Below are 22,500 nucleotides of genomic sequence, written 5' to 3'. Positions count from 1 at the left end.
AACGTTTGAAATATAATACTTGAAACGTGACTCTACTGTACAGTATCAGACATTTTGATGTTGAAATATAATATATTTCTTTTTACTATAATGAACAAACATGTTTCGAATCCAGCTAGAGTTACACAGTAGCAGCAGCCTTTCAATCGCTGGATTTTTTTGACACCACGGAAAGTCCTATGTGATCGATGAGCATCTTATCAAAAAAGGGCAGCAATCAATCACTCGAATTATCTGTTTAACTCACTCAACCCTATTCGGCTAAGTGGTCTAGTGGTATGGTATGCACTCGCTTTCGGATCGGAAGGTCCAGGGTTCGAGCCTCGCGGTCGGCGCATAGTTGATTCCTTGGAGAAGGCTCTTTACTCACATACTCTCACCGTACTCATGTGTAAAATGAGTACCTAGTCGTTGACAGCGTAGTCTCTGTAAGAAAAAAAAATTGTAATATCGCCTAACAGGCGTCATGTTTCGTTCTACTTGTTACGTGTTGCTGTTGGGACCCCTTGTAAAGCGCTTTGAGCACATTTAGTGGATATTGCGCTATATAAAAGTTCATTAAAAAAAACTGTATAAGCGTTGTCTCGTCCCACATGTTCATCAATGCTGTTGTTTTTTGGGGGTTTTTTTTTTGTTTGTTTTTTTTTTACTTCAAATAAGCGCTTTGAGCGCATTTGATTTAAAGGGCTTTGCGTTATATATAAACAGCTCACAATTGATGAGTTTTTCTCGACATGCACATATACAGGTCTGATAACCGGCCGCAAAATATGGACTTGATTTAACGTTGTAATGAAGAATATAATTTTGTGTTGGGTTGAGAGTATTTTCATTAAAACAATGAGGCAATAATAAATTGAGTTATCAGACCTGCAAATAAGTAAACGTCGCTCTTTCTTTTACGATTGTATGTGTCAATTTTATAATAATATACACACCTGCTATAAAAATACACATTGACACAGTGTAAGCATTAACCTCAATCTTTAGGATATCCAAAGAGAACACACATAACAATGAACAGTATAAAGCACACAATATTTATACAACAAATAATAATATACCAAAGGAAAAATACAAGTGTTCCGAACACAAGAAAACAAGTGATAGGTAGAGGCAATGTTTGTCAGTCAGTCACTGTCAGTTGACAGTGTCATTTAGCTATCTAACCAGCGTAGTCTATGTTAATCGTCTGCAGTTTGCAAGTTTATTCTCCTACGTCGAACCCCACCAAACCCGTTCGAAAGCGACGCTACGAACACCGAAAATAGTTCTCTCGAATGACGCTTCATGCCATAACATCGAACACCGAATATTTTTCTCGAATAACGCTTCATAACATAACTTCTAATCAGTAAAACGACTACAAGAGGTTACAAAAGGCACGAGCGAGAAAATGGCTTGAAAAATCGAGCAATCATAATGTTGAAATTCTACTCCAAATAGTTGATTCTCATCTCCACGCAACAACAAACCAGGAATAATACAAATATATTCAGATTCCAATTAGATTATTTTGAAAACAAAAAACCCAACTAAAATTGTGTCGACTATCAAATGAGTGATGGTCGACGAATAGCAAGAAGCAAGCTTATCACCAACATTGTGTGACTATCAAATCGAGTTTGATTGTTGTTTTTTCGAGACGAATAGCAAGAAGCAAGCCTTTTATTCACAACTTTAATGACTTCACAGTTTGATTTTCGTTTCTGTTCGCAAACACCGAGATAGAAAACGCAAACGGTATTCGAATAATTTGGCCGTTTGTCGGTTCGAATGCCAAGTTCTAACCAGGCATAGGAGAGTATGTACAAGAAGATAATGGTTACTTCACATTCATGCGTTTGTATTGTGCACACACACACACACACACACACACACACACACACACACACACACACACACACACACACATGATATCTAAACTGCCGACTACAGCCAGTGAGACATAGTGTACATTTTAGGAAGACCCATAATGATATATTTATGTCAGGCTGAACGAACAGTAAAGACCCCTATAATGGCTTTTGACGGTCATGCTTCAAGGCATCTCTATCTCCAACCCCCCCCCCCCTCTCTCTCTCTCTCTCTCTCTCTCTCCTCTCTTTCTCTCTATCTCTCCCCCTCCCTCTCCTCTCTCTCTCTCTCTCTCTCTCTCTCTCCTTCTCTATACCTCTCTCCGACTCTCCTCTCTTTCTCTCTATCTCTCCCCCTCCTTCTCCTCTCTCTCTCTCTCTCTCTCTCCGCTCTCCTTCTCTATACCTCTCTCCGACTCTCCTCTCTTTCTCTCTATCTCTCCCCCTCCCTCTCCTCTCTCTCTCTCTCTATCTATCTATCTATCTATCTATCTATCTATCTATCTATCTATCTATCTATCTATCTATCTATCTATCTATCTATCTATCTATCTATCTATCTATCTATCTATCTCTTTGTGTCTAATTGTCATGTCAAACAATTCATCTTTATTTCTCCCCTTCCCCCCTCCCCCCCCCCCCCACCCCACCTTCTGGTTATCTGAAGTCTTGATTATCTGTCCACCCCATCAACTCTAGACATAATTTATCGTGAATTATATGGCCTACTATCGGTAATTTTTGTGTTGTTTGTTTCTATTTTGGGGTAGGCGGGGGAATGGAGGTGATTTTAATGGTACTTTCAACACTTTAAGGTAATGCATTTCAGAGAAGAATAAATAATAGTCTCTCATTGTTTTCTTATTACTCTTGTTTCGACAGTGATTCTTACTTCATTTCCTCATTCCATCTCCTCCTCAACCTTCTTCTTCTTCTTCTTCTTCTTCTTCTTCTACTACTATTTCTTCTTCTATTTCCTCTTCTACTACTACTACAACTACTACTACTACTACTTCTTATATTTCCTCTTCTCATCCTCCTCTTCTTCAATAGTCCTCCTCTTCTCCTTGTCTATCAAACACAAATACATTTATCTTTATCTCCATCATTGGCATTGTGACCCTAAACATTAAGATGCAGTATCATTACATATACCTATACTTATCCTTGTATGTACATCTCTTAATATGAGGTCCCTTGTTGACTGCCAGACTTGACCATAACAATACCAGATATCACTCAATGTCCTCCCTACCTACCAAATAGTTTTGTTTTAGTTGTCATCCTCCTCCACAACAACAACAACAACAACAACAACTACTACTACTACTACTACTATTACTACTATTACTACTACTACTACTACTACTACTACTACTACTACTACTACTACTACCTACTACTACTACTACTACTACTACTACTACTACTACTACCATTAATACTACAACTTCAACTACTTCATACATCACCACCAAAAGCACCACCACCACCACTACCTCCTCCTCCTCCTCCTACTACTACTACTACTACTACTACTACTACTACTACTACTACTACTACTACAACAACTACTACTACTACTACTACTACAACTACAACTTCTACTTCTACCACTACTTCCCAACAACAACAACAACAACAACAACAACAACAACAACAACAACAACAACAACGACAACAACAACAAAAACAACAACAGCTCTTACTACTATAACTACAACTACTATTACTGTTTCACTGTTTCATTGTCTATCAAACCCATCCACCCCTATCTACATCATCAGATCTTTCCGCTGTCCCTCCAAACTCCAAATAATATACCTATAACTATAATTATCCAAGTCTCTCTCATGTGAGGTCCCTCATAGACTCCTCCTCCCTTGACTTACCATAACAATACCACCCATCACTCCACATCCTCCCTACTTATCAAATAACAATACAGACCTTGCATCATCACACCAATCTACTTGCCGTCAATTTGTATTGCAAGTCACAAAATTACATACCGAGATAATTATAATTGCGCCCAATTGTCTCAAAACAGTATGACTTTAGCGTGAACTGGATATTTGGTTATGCTTTGAAAGGTTTGATGGCGCTTACGACACATCTAGGTCATACGAGTTCCAATACAAAGCGAAAAAATGGGATAGTAAAAAAAAATATTGAGTAAAATAGAATAAAATAAAATAAAATAGGATTCCCTTTATTCACCCCATTTATAAAATGTGTCTTTAGGGTCTGTTCCAAGGGAAGACTGATATAATCTAAGCGTCAGTCGCAGTGTACTGCCGCAAAATGAGCAACGTGACTTGCTCAAGACCATCATCCTATTATCATCACACCAATCTACTTGCCGTCAATTTCTATTGGAAGCCCCACATTTACATACCGAGATAATTATAATTGCGCCCAATTGTCTCAAAACAGTATTTTTTGTTTGTTTGTTGCTTTAGGTCTCTTCCAACACAATTGAGGTTATATGAGAGACCGCTGAAACAAAAAAAAAAACAAGCAATCTAACAAAAATAGTACAAATGTAAATCAAAATAATAACCTAAAGATATCATAAGCTAAATTATAAATAACCAAGAACAAACAGGCAGAAGATTTACAGAAAAAAAATATCCCCTGTCAAAAATACAATCACAAACCAAAGAAGCAGGATAGGCTAGTAAAGAGAAGAAGAAACGACATCACTATCGGATCGTACACCCATGCGAACATCATAGGTATATGATTCAAGGGTGATGCTCCCATCCAACCACCCGCTCAAAACAGTATGACTTTAGCGTGAACTGGATATTTGTTTATGCTTTGAAAGGTTTTATGGCGCTTACGACACATCTAGGTCATATGAGTTCCAGTAAAAAGCGAAAAAAATGGAAAAGTAAAAAAAAAAAATATTGAGTAAATTTGAATTGGTTCAAATAAGGGATAGATGTAGATTCCAAGAGCATACTATCAATTGACTTAATTTGAGATCGCCTTAAAGTCTCATCCAGACACAAACACAGGATCCCTCAAAGAGGAACACACTCAAATGTTTACACGATATATTCAAAACAAAACAAAAATATAACTATCAATACATAACAGACATGTGATCAACAAGGGAGAAAAATATCATCCCGAAACTAATACTAAACATTTGACTGCTTCCCTCTCAGCCAAAGACTCCAGCAAGGGCCAGGAAAAACCCCCCTGAAGTAATTCAATTCCAAGACAAAGACAGAAAGTAACTTAGAAAACAGATCATCATATTATAGAGGGACAGAAGATACAGTACAGCAAGACTTGCTAGTGACCACCTGCCAACTATGGAAGGTCGAAAGAAGACTCCACCAACGATAATTGTGACTAATTGTCTCATAACGGTGATATGTATTATGGTACCCCCCCCCTTTTTTCCCATTCCTTTCCAAATGTATGAGGCCTTTGGTGGATCCATTTCAATAATATATTTATTTTTTTTTTGTCTTGAGAAGAAGGGCCTTCAGTGGTCGTTTTCACGTATATATACGGGGGGAAAAGCTGCTGAGGTGTGAACTGAGGTGTGACAAATAAAAACGGAAAAGCCGGGGGAAAAACCCGGATATTTGGCATCCCTGCATGTAAAACGTCCAAAAAACTAAAATTTTCTATTTCTGATACTTTTGACGTTGAGCCACAGTTCCTAGTGGTCAATCAATTTAGACTTCAAAAGTGGCCAGATAGAACATCATGTGGCCAAACACTACCCACACTCTGACCCCCTTGAAAAACTCATCGCTGTTGATAAATCGCCTAGCTAATACTGTGTGTGTTGTGTGTGTGTGTGTGTGTGTGTGTGAATGAGTATGTTTCATCCTAAGTAATTTGTAATTTAAGCGCTTAGAGTCTGATGTCTCGGAGTTTTAGCGCTATATAAGTTTTAAGCATTATTATTATTATTATTATTATTATTATTATTATAAACAAAACATCTACTAAACTAGGAGAAAACTTTCAAACTTTATTTTTTTACCAAACTGACTTGGCGGATCATATAATTTAGCCAGATTTGAACCCCCCCCCCCCCCCACCACACACGCACAGAAACATTCTAACCTGACTAGAATATCCCAGACTAAATTGACAATAAAAAAAAATTATAACATACCAACACTCTAAAGTCCGTAAAATTGTAGCGACAAGTAGTATGAGGACGGACTCTGGCAAAATACATTTTTTTTTCTCATTTATTATAAACTAAACTACGATTCGTCTCTAAACGGTGGGGTTCGCATGATGCTTGAAAATGAATTAAAAATTAATTCAAAATAAAGGGCGTCATTTAGGAGAAGATTTTTTATGATTCTCAACCCTCTCCTTACCAATTAATTACAGAAAAAAATCATCACATTTGTTACGAAACAATAAATAAACAAACAAAACACATTTTTAAAACCCACAAAAAAACCCCAAACAAATTAAATACTAAAACAAAATAAAAAACAAGAAATAAAAACCCAAACAAGTAGACCCAAAGTTCATAATTCTCATGATTCTATTTTTAAATTCATTTTATGAAGTCGGATTAATCCAGACATTACATCTTATTTTTGGACAAATGGTGGGTCACAAATCGCTTTATTCTTGTTAATTTGACATTAAACTCAACTTTTTCCGTCTTGCCACTTCTGATATATGAAGAATGAGTAGGAGGAGGAAGAGGAGGGAAAGAAGAAGAAGAAGAAGAAGAAGAAGAAGAAGAAGAAGAAGAAGAAGAAGAAGAAGAAGAAGAAGAAGAAGAAGAAGAAGAAGAAGAAGAGGAGGAAGAAGAATGAGTAGGAGGAGGAGTAGGAGTAGGAGGAGGAGTAGGAGGAGGAGGAGGAGGAGGAAGAGGAGGACGACGACGACGAGAAGGAGGAGGACGAGAAGGAGGAGGAAGGAGAGGAGTAGAAGAAGGAGGAAGAGGAGAAGGAGGAGGAAGAGGAGGAGAAGAAGGAGGCGGAGGAGGAGGAGGAGGAAGAGGAGGAGGAGAAGAAGAAGGAGGAGAAGAAGAAGAAGGAGGAGGAAGTGGAGGAGGAAGAAGGCTATAGGAAATTGAGGAAGGAGGGGGAGAGGGCTGAATGAATATTTTCACACACCATTTGACAGCAATTTATACTCGGAAAGACCGACAGGAAACCCCTTCCTTATTTATTACTAAGGGGACGTCGAAAACACATTTAACTTAATCACACAAGACTGCACACCGAAAATTTGGCCTCAAAAAATGCACCGATTGTTATATTTAATCGCATTCTGCAAAATACTGAATTGTAGCTCGATTCATCGCTATCGCACATAGCAGCGAATCCTTTCTTTTAAAAATATAGCATTGTGGAGAACATTGTGCTTATTTGAGTAAATAAAAAAATTGACACGGCGCACAACTCTACTGAAAGATTTGAAAATTAGAAATGTATTTTTTTACAGATAGATAAACAGATAACTTGATTTCCTTTTATAATTTAAAGTCATTTTGAAAGTTCGTTGAGTCAAACAGATATCATAAAATATGTACTAACGACGACACTTGACTCCCAAAATCAACTAATTTTGACACTGTAGAAAGTTGTCAATTTACGTCATCTATTTATAACATCAAGTATTATTATTACTTCCGTTGTGTTGTTGCTTTAGCGGTGATCAGTGTTATTATTATGTTCTAATTGCGTGTATGTTTGTGTGTGTGTGTTTGTGTGTGTGTGTGTGTGTTTGTGTTTGTGTGTGTGTTGTGTGTGGTGTATACATGTGTGTGTGGGTGTTGGTATTTTTCAGCACATCGTGGCATTCATAGTGATATTATTCACTTGATCACATGAAGGTATTTCAGTCGCCACTTTGATTCTTTTTTTACTATTAGGGTTAGCTCGAGATCGAGGATATTTCTTTTTCTATTAAGGTTAGTCATAAGTCTTAGTAAAGGTGCTAGGATGTTTGTTTTTCCATAAGTTAAGTAAAGGGGAGACATTCCGAAAGCTCCTACATCCCCAGTATTCTTTAAATTTGTATTTTCACCGTTGATATTTTGTCAGGCATTTATTTATTCAATTTGTCATTATATCTAGAAGTATTTTAAAAACTCTAGAACAAACCTTGATAGATTTGTGAAAGTTTAAAATTTCTTAATTTGACCATTGTTTTGATTTTCAGCCGCCATTTTGATTTGTTAAATATTGAAAGGTAGTGCAAAGCAGTGAGTAGAAAAGTGCCAGAAGACAATAGAGAATAAAAATTTTTTCGCGGCGGTGGTGGGGTTTGAACCTGCGACCTTATTGGTACGACAACTCCGCCTGGCAGGTGAGAGCGTGGCTCTACCGTGTGAGCTATCCACGAACACAAAAATATTCGTTTCAAACCCAAAGTCATTTCTAGATCCCTCTCTCACCCACTTCTTGAGACCGCCGATTCGTTCACCACCATCGCGAAGTAATTTTGACCAGCAGTTAAGCTTAATAGCCAATATTCTCATCACAAACAATAAGGTCGCAGGTTCAAACCCCACCACCGCCGCGAAAAAATATTTATTCTCTATTGTCTTCTGGCACTTTTCTACTCACTTCATATCTTGTTGTTACCAACATAAGTGCCTGCTCCACTCACTTTTCTGAATTAAAAATTCACCCCATACACCGGAGCATACTCAATGTCTCAATCGTTTCTATGTTATATGTTTGTGATGAGAATATTGGCTATTAAGCTTAACTGCTGGTCAAAATTACTTCGCGATGGTGGTGAACGAATCGGCGGTCTCAAGAAGTGGGTGAGAGAGGGATCTAGAAATGACTTTGGGTTTGAAACGAATATTTTTGTGTTCGTGGATAGCTCACACGGTAGAGCCACGCTCTCACCTGCCAGGCGGAGTTGTCGTACCAATAAGGTCGCAGGTTCAAACCCCACCACCGCCGCGAAAAAAAATTTATTCTTTATTGTCTTCTGGCACTTTTCTACTCACTTCATATCTTGTTGTTACCAATATAAGTGCCTGCTCCACTCACTTTTCTGCAAAGCAGTCCGAGAGTTGTTTTTTTTCTATTAGGGTTAGCTCGAAAGGTTAGTCATAAGTCTTATTAAAGGGTGCTAGGAAGTTTGTTTTTCCATAAGTTAAGTAAAGGGGAGACATTCCGAAAGCTCCTACATCCCCAGTATTCTTTAAATTTGTATTTTCACCTTTGATCTTTTGTCAGGCGTTTATTTATTCAATTTGTCATGATTTTTTCTATTCGGGTTAGCTCGAGATCGGATGATTTATTTTCCCTATTAGAGTCAGTCATAAGTATTATTAAAGTGCTAGGGTGTTTGTTTTTCCTATTGGGGTTAATTAAAGGTACTAGGTTTAATTTTTTCTTGGGGTTAGTTGAGGGAATATATTATTAAATATATTATTGGGCCACACAGAAAAATCAACCGAAGATATACCAAATTACACAGACAACGTTGTTTACCAATCTGCCCTCATTAAATGATGGTGAGTACAGTATCGAATGAAAATAGTTCTTTCCCCGCGAAATTGCGGGCTTTTTACTAGTATTAATAAACAGTTTTATAAGTTAGATGGGTCACCGTTATGTATCTAATCCTGTATCCGATTGCCAATTTTATGAAATGGTTCGAATAGGTTCGAATAAATATGCGGGTCAATTATACAGGTATTGTAAAATGCAATTGTAAAATGCGAGTAAATAACAAAGTCAAAAAGGAAAAAAATCCCTGACAAATAAAATAGCGCGCACTCGCACATACACACACACACACACACACACACATTAACACAGAAGCGAGCGCACATAGAGAGGGGTCGGGTCGGGCAGATGGACGGAAAGACAGAGATAGATAGATAGATAGATAGATAGATAGATAGATAGATAGATAGATAGATAGATAGATAGATAGATAGATAGATAGATAGATAGATAGATAGATAGACAAAGATATGTTTATATTTTACGGCGCTTGCAACACATTTAGGTCATATCAGCGCCAGTAAAAAATGGGAGAATATGGGATAGTAAAAAGTTATAGAATTACAATTAAAGCACCCAAGAAAAGGTAAGACAAAGGGGAATGGTACAAATAGGGAATTGATGTAGATTCCAAGAGCATATCATCATTGTACTTAGTTTTAGAACACCTAAAAGTCTCATCCAGACACGAGCACAGGTCCCCACTAAGAGGAATACACTCAAATGCTTACATTATAAATTCAAAACAACAAATATAATAATACATAACAGAGAGATGATTTACAAGGAAAAAAATATCATCTCCCAAAACAATAACTATACATTTGACCGTTTCCCTCTCAGCCAGGGTATCCAGCCAGGGCCAAGACAAAACCAAGTAATCTCATTCCAAGACAAAGACAGAGAGCATGTTGGAAAACAGATGTAGGGGGATAGAAGACACAGTAAGTACCTCCCTGCCCACTATGGGAGGTCAGGAACCCAACCCAGATAGACAAAGACAGATAGATAGAAAGACAGACGGACGGACGGATGGATAAATAGATGGGATGGATTTGTCGAATCAATAGATCGAACGTGAGATATAAAAGGGACTTATGCATCCGTCCTCCCCAACATGCACAAAACAAAAGAAGAAAAATAACAACAAAATAACAAACCCAAATTATTAACAAAACACACAAACATACACATAGGGTATACATACACAATGAACAGACACACACACGCACGCGCACGCGCACACACACACACACACACACACACACACACACGCGCGCGCTAGCGCGCAGAACAAAACTAAGGGGGGGGGGGGGAAACAAAAATAGAAAGAAAAAAAAAGAAAAAAAAATATTTTAAAAAGAACACCAAAAAAAAAAAAAAAAAAACAAGATACACAAAAAACAAACCAAGAAACAAACAAAAAAACCCCCCAGAAAATAAAAGGAAAAACTCGAATTCATGTTTATCTTGGCTACCCGTCCTTTTAACAAGGAGAATAATTGAATCACACACGTGGACGCTTAGCTAAACTCTTAATTCTTAAGGCGTGTTGTGTTGAGTAAATATTTTGGTTATATCATGTGAACACCCCAATTTGAATGCGCTCCGTTTAGTTCTGGTGTTACAAGTTCTAAGCAGAGCACCCCAGTTAAAACGCTAAAAACTTCTCTCTTTGGTTTATTACAACAACAACAGCAACAACAAAAAGGAGAGACGAAAAGAAACTCAATAATATACGTATGGAAACACGCTCTTCAAAATACTTTTAAAAATATTTTCTTCAGGAGCAACTGGTTCTAATATCGATAGCTCGTTCAGCGGAAAGTACTCGACAATTTTAATTAGAATTCTATCTCGATAGAAGGAATTTCCAATAGCTCCCAAGAGCACTCGCCGTGGCCATCGTAAAGTTATGGCCTGACACTGACCAAAAAATGACGTCAAAATGCCAGTTTTTTTGCCACAAAAGAAAACAAATCGTGAGTTTTATTCAGTAGTTCAACCAATGAAATAACTTGTTTCCTTGAGCTCTACTAACGACAACTCACTAGACGCTACACAAACCTAAAAAATGACGTCAAACTGCCAGTCCTAAAGGGTTCTTCTGTCAGGCTATAGATAGAATGCGCTTGGCCAAGGAGTTCACAACATTGTCATCCGGAAGTATAACACACAAACTCTGTGTAACCATGAACTTTTATAGTCTGGTTAATACAGTTTAGTGAGAACAACTCACAAACGCGGATGGCAAAAACAATAACAAAGGCCTGAGTGACGTCATCTGCATACTATCTATACTCCAAAAGGACTGGTCTTTTGACGTCATTATTTGGTTTTTGCACCGCCTAGTGAGTTGTCGTTAGTAGAACTCATGGAAACAAGTCAGTGGTCCCATTGGTTGAACTATTGAATACAAGTCACGATTTGTTTTCTTTTGTGGCCAAAGACTGGCATTTTGACGTTTTGTTTTGGTCAGTCTCAGTCAGGCCAATGTGTTAACAAAGGCCAAGGACTGATACCGTACCTCCCTGTCCTCTATGGGAGCAAGACACCTTGAACTAATTGGTAAAGATAGACGTCTTATTTTAATGATTATATTTATTTAGTAGAATTATTATGATTATTGTAAGTCAAGACTTACTTGGTCAGCTGGTCATTTTCGGGGTCATCATCGTCGTGGCCTTCGTTGTTTGAATGAGATTCGTCGAAGGATTTGGAGCGATTGACGATTTCTGGTTGGCGTTGTTTGCCCATGGGGACCCGGTTCTGTGGACATTTGTACAATAGTATGTTTTTGTTTTCTTCTTCTTCGTCTTCGTCTTCTTCCTCTTCCTCTTCCTCTTCCTCCTCCTCCTCCTCCTCCTCCTCCTCCTCCTCCTCCTCCTCCTTCTTCTTCTTCTTCTATTCATAACATTTGCATGTAACAAAAAAACTTGGAAAAAAAAACAATTGAGCTTTTATATAGCGCAATATCCACTAGAGTGCCCAAAGCGCTCTACAAGGGGCCCCTGGCCATAAGCAATACTTAGCATGTAGGACGTGACATGACACCCGAGTACGGTGAGAGAATGTGAGTAAAGAGTCTTTTCCAAGGACTCAACAATGCGCCGAGCGAGGCTCGAATCCAGGACCTTCCGATCCGAAAGCAAAGTGAGTGTCATACCACTTGATCACATAGCCGTAGTTCTATGATGATAGCGTTTTAAATATTGGTATATAATGTATTCATTTCTAAATCTAATAGCTATGGGAATTGTCTAATGAAATATTGTGATTATATATTTTTGTAAAGCGCCTAGAACTCATATTGCATGAGATAATGACCCTATATAAACGGCCAAGAACTCATTTTGCACCTGAGTAGGTTGAGAGAATGTGAGTGAGGAACCTTTTCCAATGACTCAGCTTTGCGCCGCTCAAAACAGGACTAGGACAAGGGACCTCCTAATGCCCGGAATCTTCGTCACAACGCTCCGTTCAACTAAATTAAATGCTCTGCGGTTTCGGGTTCGTTACCACAACGGGTACATGTTGGACAGGTGGCAAGTCCCCATTGATGTAGTGAGCGTGCTGTTAAGCAGGTTCTCGACCGAAGTCGATTGACTGCCACCCAATGTCTCCTCTTGCAGATGGAAAAGCCTGTCGACTTCTCACCCCAGTTTCGAGGGGTCTATTTCCCCGCCCACTCGAGGGATTGAATTCGTGCAAACCGACTTCCATCTAGTACATACAGCTCTGTCCGAAGTCAGGGAATCTACGTACAAGGGTTGCCGGGACTTATTTTAGGCTCGAAACGGGGGCACCGTCTATTATGCATTCGCAGACCACAAAGGCCCACAACTATAACTACTATCCCCCCCCCCCCCAATGGGGTTCATCAGTCGTGACGTCACTTCCCTCATAATGACGCATAGTAACTTAGTAACTGGGTCTAAACTATGGGAACATTGGCGGACGTCCTTATGAAATACTTCTCCAACGAGCATAAAAGTGCATCCAGAGGAGAAAAACATAAATCTGATCATGTTTTGACTTTTATACATTCTGATCACATGACATGTGAAAAAAAAAGTTCTACCCAGCATGAAGAATAAATAGTACCGGTTTTCGTTGTTTAGAACCAAGATGCTCGTTGCTGGGCGGACGTGACATAAGACTATTGAATCCTATTACTTACCGTCGTATTACTGGACGGAGTACTAGAAGAGGCTTGTTCTTCCGCAGCCGTCTTCACTTCATCCTCTGTGATCGGCATGGTCTGTGACCGCTCTCTCTTTTTACGATTGATATATCTGGGAGAAACACACAAAAAGAGAGCACAATCAAATTAAAGATTATATAAAGCTCCCATTCAATAACAAAACACATTTGTTCCATTTTGGTCAATATCCACTAAACGTACTCAAAGCGCATTCCAAGGCGTCCCAAGCCAACAGCAACATTTAGCATGTTGAACAAGACACATGACGCCTGTAAGGTGAAATAGCAATTTTTTTTTTCGACCAGATACTCATCTTACACACATGTACGGTGAGAGAATGAGCCCTTTCATCCCTGGAGTTTCCCCGTCTGAAGGCGAGTAGGTTTTTGTTTCTTTTTAAGGGTTTTACGGCGCTTGCAACACATTTAGGTTATATCAGCGCCAGTTAAAAGAAAGAAAATGGGATAGTAAAAAGTTCTAGAATTACAATTAAAGAACCCAAAGGGAAAGTAAGACAAGGGGAACTGGGAACAAATAGGGATCAGATCAGATGTAGATTCCAAGAGCATACCACCTAGTACCACATACCACATAATACTAGAGGAGGGAAGGAACACTCACCGTTTAGCCCCGCTAGCAGACTTGTTTTTCTTGTCATCCAAAGCTTTAAACATCCCGGCCTTGGCCGACAAAGACATGGCGGCTGGGTCACTGTCGTCCACCTCCATTTCCAAGGTCAAGGACCGCAGGTTGCTGGCGTACTCCGCACTGATGTCTACATCGGATGAGGCGAGTTCGATACCCGAGTCGGCTCGAAGGGTCTCGATGTACTGAAGACATCAGAAAAAAAAATAAATTATAAATAATATAAACTTATATCATAAGAATTTATATTTTATTCCGGAATTTAAGACAAATGTTTGTGGGTATTGGGATTCCTTGATCCTAGGCACTTTCGTTTTTGTTTTTTGTGTTTCATTCAGCAAGATTATAACCCTAATTTGTAACTGAACTAAACCAGGAGATTCCGTTAACAACATTGTTTATGAACTATTATTATTCTTCGTGGAATGTTTAGGTGCAGAATCTTAGATGTCGTGTCAAGCAAAGAAAATTTTTTTTTTACACGGGTTTACCAATGTTCAATAGTTTACAATGTTTCACTTATCACCCAGCGCGAAGGCATATGCAGCTTAATTTCACGTTCCAGAAAGTAGTTGGTAGGCGCCTTTTTTCGTAGACTGATAACATTTCTTATGGCCCTATGTGAAGAACTCACAAAGATGCGAGTCGAATTTTTACCTATTAAAAAAAATTCGCGTCATCTGGTAAATAGTACAGTTTACAGCATAGGAAATAAATGAGTTTAGTAAAAATTATCAAAAAAAAAAAAAAGTTTTTTTTAATATAACACAAGCATAACAACTCAACCAATGAAACATTACTGAAACCTATATTTTCTCCAATTATGTTATAACGCAGATATTCCGATAGAATCTTAACAATAAGAATAAAATGACAGATCCGTGGTAGTTTCGGGTTTTCCTTTTCGAAAACATCAATGAGGCATCAACGAAGCGTAATGGGAGATGCATAACTTTGTTAAGCGTTATAGATACTCAAAACAAAGTATTTGGCTTATAAATTTCAAGTGTTCAGATAGCTAAGTTCATCATACAAATTGTCACTCAAAGTCTGCAAAGCATAGAAATGTTCACACAAATGATTAAAAAATAAAAAATTGAGCTTAATAGCGCAGATATCCCTAATGCTCAAACGCTTTGCAAGGGTCCTGTCACCAACATGCAACATTATACAATATAGACGGCAGACATAATTGTGTGATAGGTCGAATATTAAATTTTTCGGACAAGACCAAGCTGTTAACACCAGTTCCATTTTAGACAATGAGTAGGGGAGCACTTGACTAAGAGCCTTTTCCACTGGAACCTCCCAAAAGCTGACAGCGAGCTCGAACCAGGCCATATCCGATAAAGCGAATGCTTACAAGGACCCATCCACTTAAACGTAAACAATTTCGAATCGGCAAAGCATTTTGCAGGCTATACATTTGTAACGACTTAAGACATCGCACACGATCAGATATCGCATTTTCCTGAGTACCATTCAGAGTGGCCAAGTTATTGTGATGGAATCTAAAAGAAGGACGCGTTACCTAGGCCATCAAGTGGCGAATGTCAGACCTGCAAATATGACCGTCGAATGACCCAATGCCAAGTGTCAAATAATTTACACTTAACTCCTCTTTACAGTCATTTTGCGGATTTTACGCAAAATTACACACCAACACCAAAATCTATTTTTTATCACTCAGACACAATAGCAAAACAATGCTCTACAACACACTTCATTTTCTTTAAATTTTATGATGTACAAATGAAATTTGAATAAGAAAAATGTTGGTTGTATCCTAACGAATTTGACGTTTTTCCTATAGTTGGTAAGGAAAGGGTTAACAAGTATTCGTCAAATTTCAAATTGCGTTGCCGTTTATAGCGTTGTACATTGCAAGCTTCGCATAGACTAGTAGATATTACTGAATCCAAAGAATTAATTTGGAATGGCATATTTGTATAGATAGTTCGAAGATGACGTCACTCAGGCCTTTGTTATTGTTTTTGCCATCCGCGTTTGTGAGTTGTTCTCACTAAACTGTATTAACCAGACTATAAAAGTTCATGGTTACACAGAGTTTGTGTGTTGGTCCGTTATACTTCCGGATGGCAATGTTGTGAACTCCTTGGCCAAGCGCATTCTATCTATACCAATACTATTTAACAAGCATTCATTAAATTAACAATTCGGTGGCCCTTTGAATGTCGTAAATTGAAATTTAAGTCTGTAACTTCAATTTTGAAGATTCCGCAGACCACAGTATTTTTTCTTTCATTGGAGTTTTGAGACTATCCCAGTGTCTCAAGTGTCGATGGTACGAATGAGTACAAGTGGGCACCCACCCTTGTGTCGGGAACCATAAACTTGGATAGCCTCCTCTTGCTTAGTTGAATATTTTTAAAAATTGAGCTTTTATATAGCGCAATATCCACTAAATGTGCTCAAAGCGCTTTACAAAGGGTCCCTGACCAACAGCAACACGTAACATGTAGAACGAGACACGACGCCTGTTAGGCGATATTACAATTTTTCGGACAAAGACAACGCTATTAACGGCCAGGTACCCATTTTACACCTGAGTACGGTGAGAGAATGTGAGTAAAGAGTCTTTTCCAAGGACTCAACTATGCGCCGAGCGAGGCTCGAACCCAGGACCTCCCGATCCGAAAGCGAGTGTCATACCACTAGACCACATAGCCGCACTAGACCACATAGCCACAAAGGTGTAATAATATCAAGTTTACACGGTATGAATCCAAAGTATTTAGGATCACATTTGTGACCCAACGTCTCAAAACGGTATTATGTTGGGATGAAACTAATGCTAAAAAGTCAAATTAAAATCTTAGAATTAACTAAATGAAGTCAAAATTAAAATGCTGTACTTTTATGCTCCATATGGATACCCAATCCTTAATAAAGCAACAATAAATAAGTGACCCACTCTCAAACTATTATTACGGAACGATACATATGTTAAAAATCTTATTTAAGCAAATCAAATCTTTAATGTGTTCATATGCATCAGCACCAAAATCATTTATCACGATGCTCCATACAATAGAAAAACATACAAACTCAAACATATGTCACGAATCATATCTGCCTTTATTAAATTCAAATATAGTGTGCATCACACCTTAACAATGGACCCCCATCATAATAAACTAACCAAGTCATATTTGGCATAAATTTAAATTTCAACATCTTAACATCCGACAATCTTGCAAGGACAAGTTAATCTTAACACCAGATAACCCAGTAAGTATAATATCATCTGCGGGGTGTCACGCAAGGCCACCGTTTACAGCATCAACAACACACATGACCTTTAAATGAAATGTTTTGGGATTCCCATGGAATTGGATTCAATAGTCTGATGTCACGTCGCCAAGCAACGGCGGCCATCTTGGTTCTAAACAAAGAAAATCAGTACTTTTTATTCTTCATGCTGACTAGAAATTTTCAAATGTCTTGTGATCAGAATGTGTAAAAGTCAAAACAAGATCAGATTTATATTTTTTTCTTCCTCTGGATACGCTTTTATGCTCATTAGAGTAGTATTCCATAAGGGCATCCGCCATTGTTCCGATAGTTCTGAACCAGTTGCTAAGTTACTATGCGTCATTATGAGGGAAGTGACGTCACAACTGTTGAAGGCTATTAGTTTTCACTCGTAACTATTCAGTGCTAGGTGCGTGATAGGTGCACATTTGTGACCCACTGTCTCAATGGGGTATTGTGTCTAGATGAGATAGATACTGGAACATGGATTGCATAGATACGAATAAGAATGTGGGACTGATTCGTTATGGTAAAAAGATAAAGATAATTGTGACCCCTCGTCTCGAAACGGTATGAAGTCGGGGTGATTAAGTTGCTGAAAATTGAATTTTTGGCCAGAAATATCAGACTTGCGTTGAGTTTATTTGCTTTATTGAGGAGAATGAATAGGATATTTTAGAGTGCTAAATATACCAGTAATTCATAATGTTGACCAGTTTAGTTTTAATTTGACTTTTTAGCATTAGTTTCATCCCGACATAATACCGTTTTGAGACGTTAGGTCACAATTTCTTACATTGCAACCAACTCAAATTTCCTATTTCTTATTCTTTAACTTTAATATCACTTTTACAGACCTCATTCATACCGACACAATACCGTTTTGAGACGGAGGGTCACATATTTGCAGCCGCACGCAATACGCTTTAACAGTCGTAACGTCACTTCCCTCGTAATGACTTAGTAACTGGCTCTAAACTATCGGAACAATGGCGGACGCCCTTATGAAATATTTCTCTGACGAGCTTAAAAGCGTATCCAGAGGGGAAAAAAAACATTATAAATCTGATCATGTTTTGACTTTTACACATTTCGATCACAAGACATATGAAAAGTTCTAGCCAGCAGGAAGAATAAAACGTACCAATTTTCTTTGTTTAGAACGACGACGGCCGCCGTTGCTGGGCGACGTGACATCAGACATTTGAATCCATTTATGGGCTGGATATAACAATGTTTTAATGGACACTTTTTCGTTGGTTTGAGAATATTATTTCCATTCCAACAATAAGGCGTTATTCGTCCTGCTAATTAGCATCATGCATGAGATACCGTCGCCTAGGCATTCCATGAAGGAATATAAATTATCCATCAAAAACATGTTGTCTGATGTCAACAGGAATCACCCATGTTGTCCAATATGAGCGAATTGGGGGGTAATAATCTTGCCCAAGGAAAAAAAAAGAAGAAGCGGGGCTCGAATCCGGGACTTTCCGGGTCAAGGTGCAATGCCTTAACCAATCGACCACTTCGGCTCCCTCCCCCCCCCCCCCCCCCCCCCCCCCCCCCTTAGGGCTGGGACAAAACTAAGTAATCCCATTCCAAGACGAAGACAGAAAGCAACTCGGAAAACAGATATAAGGGGATAGAAGAAACAACGTGACCTCCTGCCCACCATGGGAGGTCAAAGGACCCGCCCAGAGGTAAGACAATAAATATGGCTTACAAAATTCTTACAAAACAAAAACAAAAAAAAATAAAAACAAAAACAAAACAAAACAAAATCAACAAAGGATCAAGTGAAGAAATTCTCAAAATTTACCGTATCCCAATCAGACTCAGTTCCAAGTTCGGTATTTTCCGGCACGGCCTTCAGCAGCTCTTCGGCAGTTACCGGAAGCGTGTTGTATCTCGAATTCCGGGACCTTCTCTGGTGCTTTGTGGACGGAGTTAGATGCTGCGGAAACCCTTCGCCTTTCCCCTTGAGGGATGTCTGTGGCTGCAACTGCTGAGGTTTCTTGGTGACGGCGTCAATCTGGCTTTGTTGGATTTGTTTGAAGATGCCTGTGGAGGTCTCTTTGCGTATCAAAGCTCGGAATGAAGACACAGTCTCCAAACTGGAATGAGAGATAGGAGAGAAAAAAAGGTAACATGAGATAACGTTTTTTTGTTTGTTTGTTTGTTGCTTTAGGTCTCTTCCAACACAATTGAGGTTATATGAGAAACCGCTGAAACAAAAAAAAAAAAAACAAGCAATCTAACAAAAATAGTACAAATGTAAATCAAAATCATAACCTAAAGATATCATAAGCTAAATTATAAATAACCAAGAACAAACAGGCAGAGGATTTACAGAAAAAAAAATATCCCCTGTCAAACATACAATCACAAACCAAAGAAGCAGGATAGGCTAGTAAAGAGAAGAAGAAACGACATCACTATCGGATCGTACACCCATGCGAACATCATAGGTTCAAGGGTGATGCTCCCATCCAACCACCCGCAATGAGATAACGTCATTCTATGTTGACATCCGTTTGGTGTTGATAGGTTTTATTATAGGTTGTGCGGCTATGTGGTCGAGTGGTATGACACTCGCTTTCGGATCGGAAGGTCCTGGGTTCGAGCCTCGGGCTCGGCGCATAGTTGAGTCATTGGAAAAGACTCTTTACTCACATTCTCTCACCGTATTCAGGTGTAAAATGAGTACCTGGCAGTTAAAAGCGTTGTCTTTGTCCGAAAAATTGTAATATCGCCTAACAGTCGTCATGTCTCGTCCTACATGTTAAATGTTGCTATTGACCAGGGACCCCTTGTAAAGCGCTTTGAGCACATTTAGTGGATATTGCGCTATATAAAATCTCGATTATTTTTTAGAGATAACGTCAGTCTATGCTGACATCCGTTGGTGTTTATAGGTTTTAAACAAATCTGATAATTCAAGTCTGCACAGCAGATCACAACACTTTTACGCTAACCCTGTTCAGTGAGTTACTCAAAATCGCTTTTTTGTCACATTTTGTGTGTTTTTCTTAATTAAAAAAAAGGGTTTTATGGCGCTTGCAACACTTTTAGGTCATATCAGCGCAGGTAAAAAGGAAGAACAGGGGATAGTTAAAAGTTCTAGGAATACAATTAATTAAAGCACCCAAGAAAAAAATAAGACAAAGTGGCATTGTTTCAAATAGGGAACAGATATAGATTCCAAGAGCACACTATCAGTGTACTTAGTCTGAGATCACCTCAATGTCTCATCCTGACACAAGCACAATGTCCCCACTAGAAGGAACACACTCAAATGTTTACAAATGATATATAGGTAGAAACAAACAGTACACTGCAGAGATGATTTACAAGACAAAAAACATCATCTCCAAAAACTCTACCTATACATTTGATTGCTTTCCTCCCAGTCAAGGACTCCGGTAAGGACTAGCACAAAACCTAAGTAATCCCATTCCAAGACAAAGACAGAAAGCAACTCGGAAAACAAATATAGGGGGTAGAAGCCATAATAAGTGACCTCCTGCCACTATGAGAGCTCAGGAACCCCACCCAGACATTTTTTGTGTACTCATGACACACATTTACAAAGTTAAATCACTGAGCCAATAAGTTCATGGTAATTATATTGTCCGCATCTCGATTACATATGAAGACAAACAAACATAAAAATAAAATGAAGTGAAGGACACCCCCATCCCCCTCGAAACAAAAATTAAAAAACAAAAACAACCCTGAACAAACAACAACAAAGTCAAAGCAAGCAAACAAACAGACAGACAGACACGACAAAGAAACAAAAGCTAACAATGCAAGAGAAAGGTAGGTACATTGAACAAATTGCGCTCCATGTTCGAAAGAATATAATGTGTGTATCATTAGCATCATTTAGAAATGTACCCCAGGTAAAGTGTGATTGCTGTGGTATGAAAAAAATGTCATAAGTTGTAAATAATTAACTTCCAAGAAACTGGAAACCAAAACAAATATTAATATATAATTTTAAAAAAATAATTTAAAAACGCATATTGACAACGCTTTATTAAAAAAAAATATGCGCATATTATATCAAGAGCCGACATCCATAAACAAATAGATGTGAAATGAATGATGATAATATGGCTGGTGATTATTAGCTATCTTATTGAAATTTAGTAATTAATATATTTGATGGTCTCTTATTTATTCATTAGCCATGTATTTACACACACACACATACACACAAAGACACACACGTACACACACAAACACACACACTCACACACACACATAAACATACAACATTAAATCTGATGACATTGAATTTATAATTTCTATGTATTTGTGATCAAACATACCGAAGTTATTTCCATTTCACAACAGTAGAATTTCTTGTCGGCGATAAATCGTCGTGTTTAACAGAAGCACACCACAATTATATCTAAATATCAGAATTAAAATACTACCTACTGTTGATATTTTATTGTGTTCACATTTTTAAAAAAATAACTGTATACAATAGTATTATAATATTATAACATGAAAGGCGCTCAAGGGGAGAACGTTTTGTTTTTGTTTTTAAGGGTTTTGCGGCGCTTGCAACACATTTAGGTTATATCAGCGCCAGTAAAAAGGAAGAAAATGGGACAGTAAAAAGTTATAGAATTACAATTAAAGCACCCAAGAAAAAGTAAGACATAGGGGAACTGGGAACAAATAGGGATCAGATGTAGATTCCAAGAGCATACCACCAATGCACCAAGTTTGAGATCACCTATAAGTCTCATCCAGACATGAGCACAAAATCCAACAAAGAGAACGATCGACAGATCACTGGTGTACATTGAGATATATCCTTTGCCTTGTATGACCCATATTCACTGTGATGTATGGTACGGCAGAAACTCACTCTCCTTAACGAAGGCACCCTATTTTAACTCAATTTTTATTACAGGTTGAGATTAGATTCAATTCTTCACCAGAACTAGCTACGTATAGATAGCATGCGCTTGGCTAAGAAGCTCACAACATTGCCATCCGGAAGTATAAAGGACCAACA

General features: G+C 38.3%; 1 protein-coding gene across 3 annotated transcripts in view; it reads right to left on the bottom strand.

Moving 5' to 3' along the window:
• Window positions 1-22,500, bottom strand: part of LOC144958829 (uncharacterized) — a 199,136-nt gene that overhangs the window by 81,981 nt on the left and 94,655 nt on the right. For all 3 annotated transcript variants that reach the window (XM_078891050.1, XM_078891051.1, XM_078891049.1), the window contains 4 exons: window positions 19,282-19,576; window positions 14,160-14,368; window positions 13,515-13,629; window positions 11,979-12,103 (listed from right to left, as the gene is read on the bottom strand). In XM_078891050.1, the coding sequence (XP_078747176.1) occupies window positions 11,979-12,103; window positions 13,515-13,629; window positions 14,160-14,368; window positions 19,282-19,576 (744 nt within the window). The remainder of the gene's footprint in view (window positions 1-11,978; window positions 12,104-13,514; window positions 13,630-14,159; window positions 14,369-19,281; window positions 19,577-22,500) is intronic.

Source organism: Berghia stephanieae, chromosome 13 (genome assembly GCF_034508935.2).
Source record: "Berghia stephanieae isolate SIO BIC M18660-M18661 chromosome 13, UCSD_Bste_1.3, whole genome shotgun sequence".
NCBI classification, from domain to species: domain Eukaryota; kingdom Metazoa; phylum Mollusca; class Gastropoda; order Nudibranchia; family Aeolidiidae; genus Berghia; species Berghia stephanieae.
Note: the sequence above shows the minus strand (reverse complement) of the source record. Positions and strands in the feature narration are given on the sequence as shown.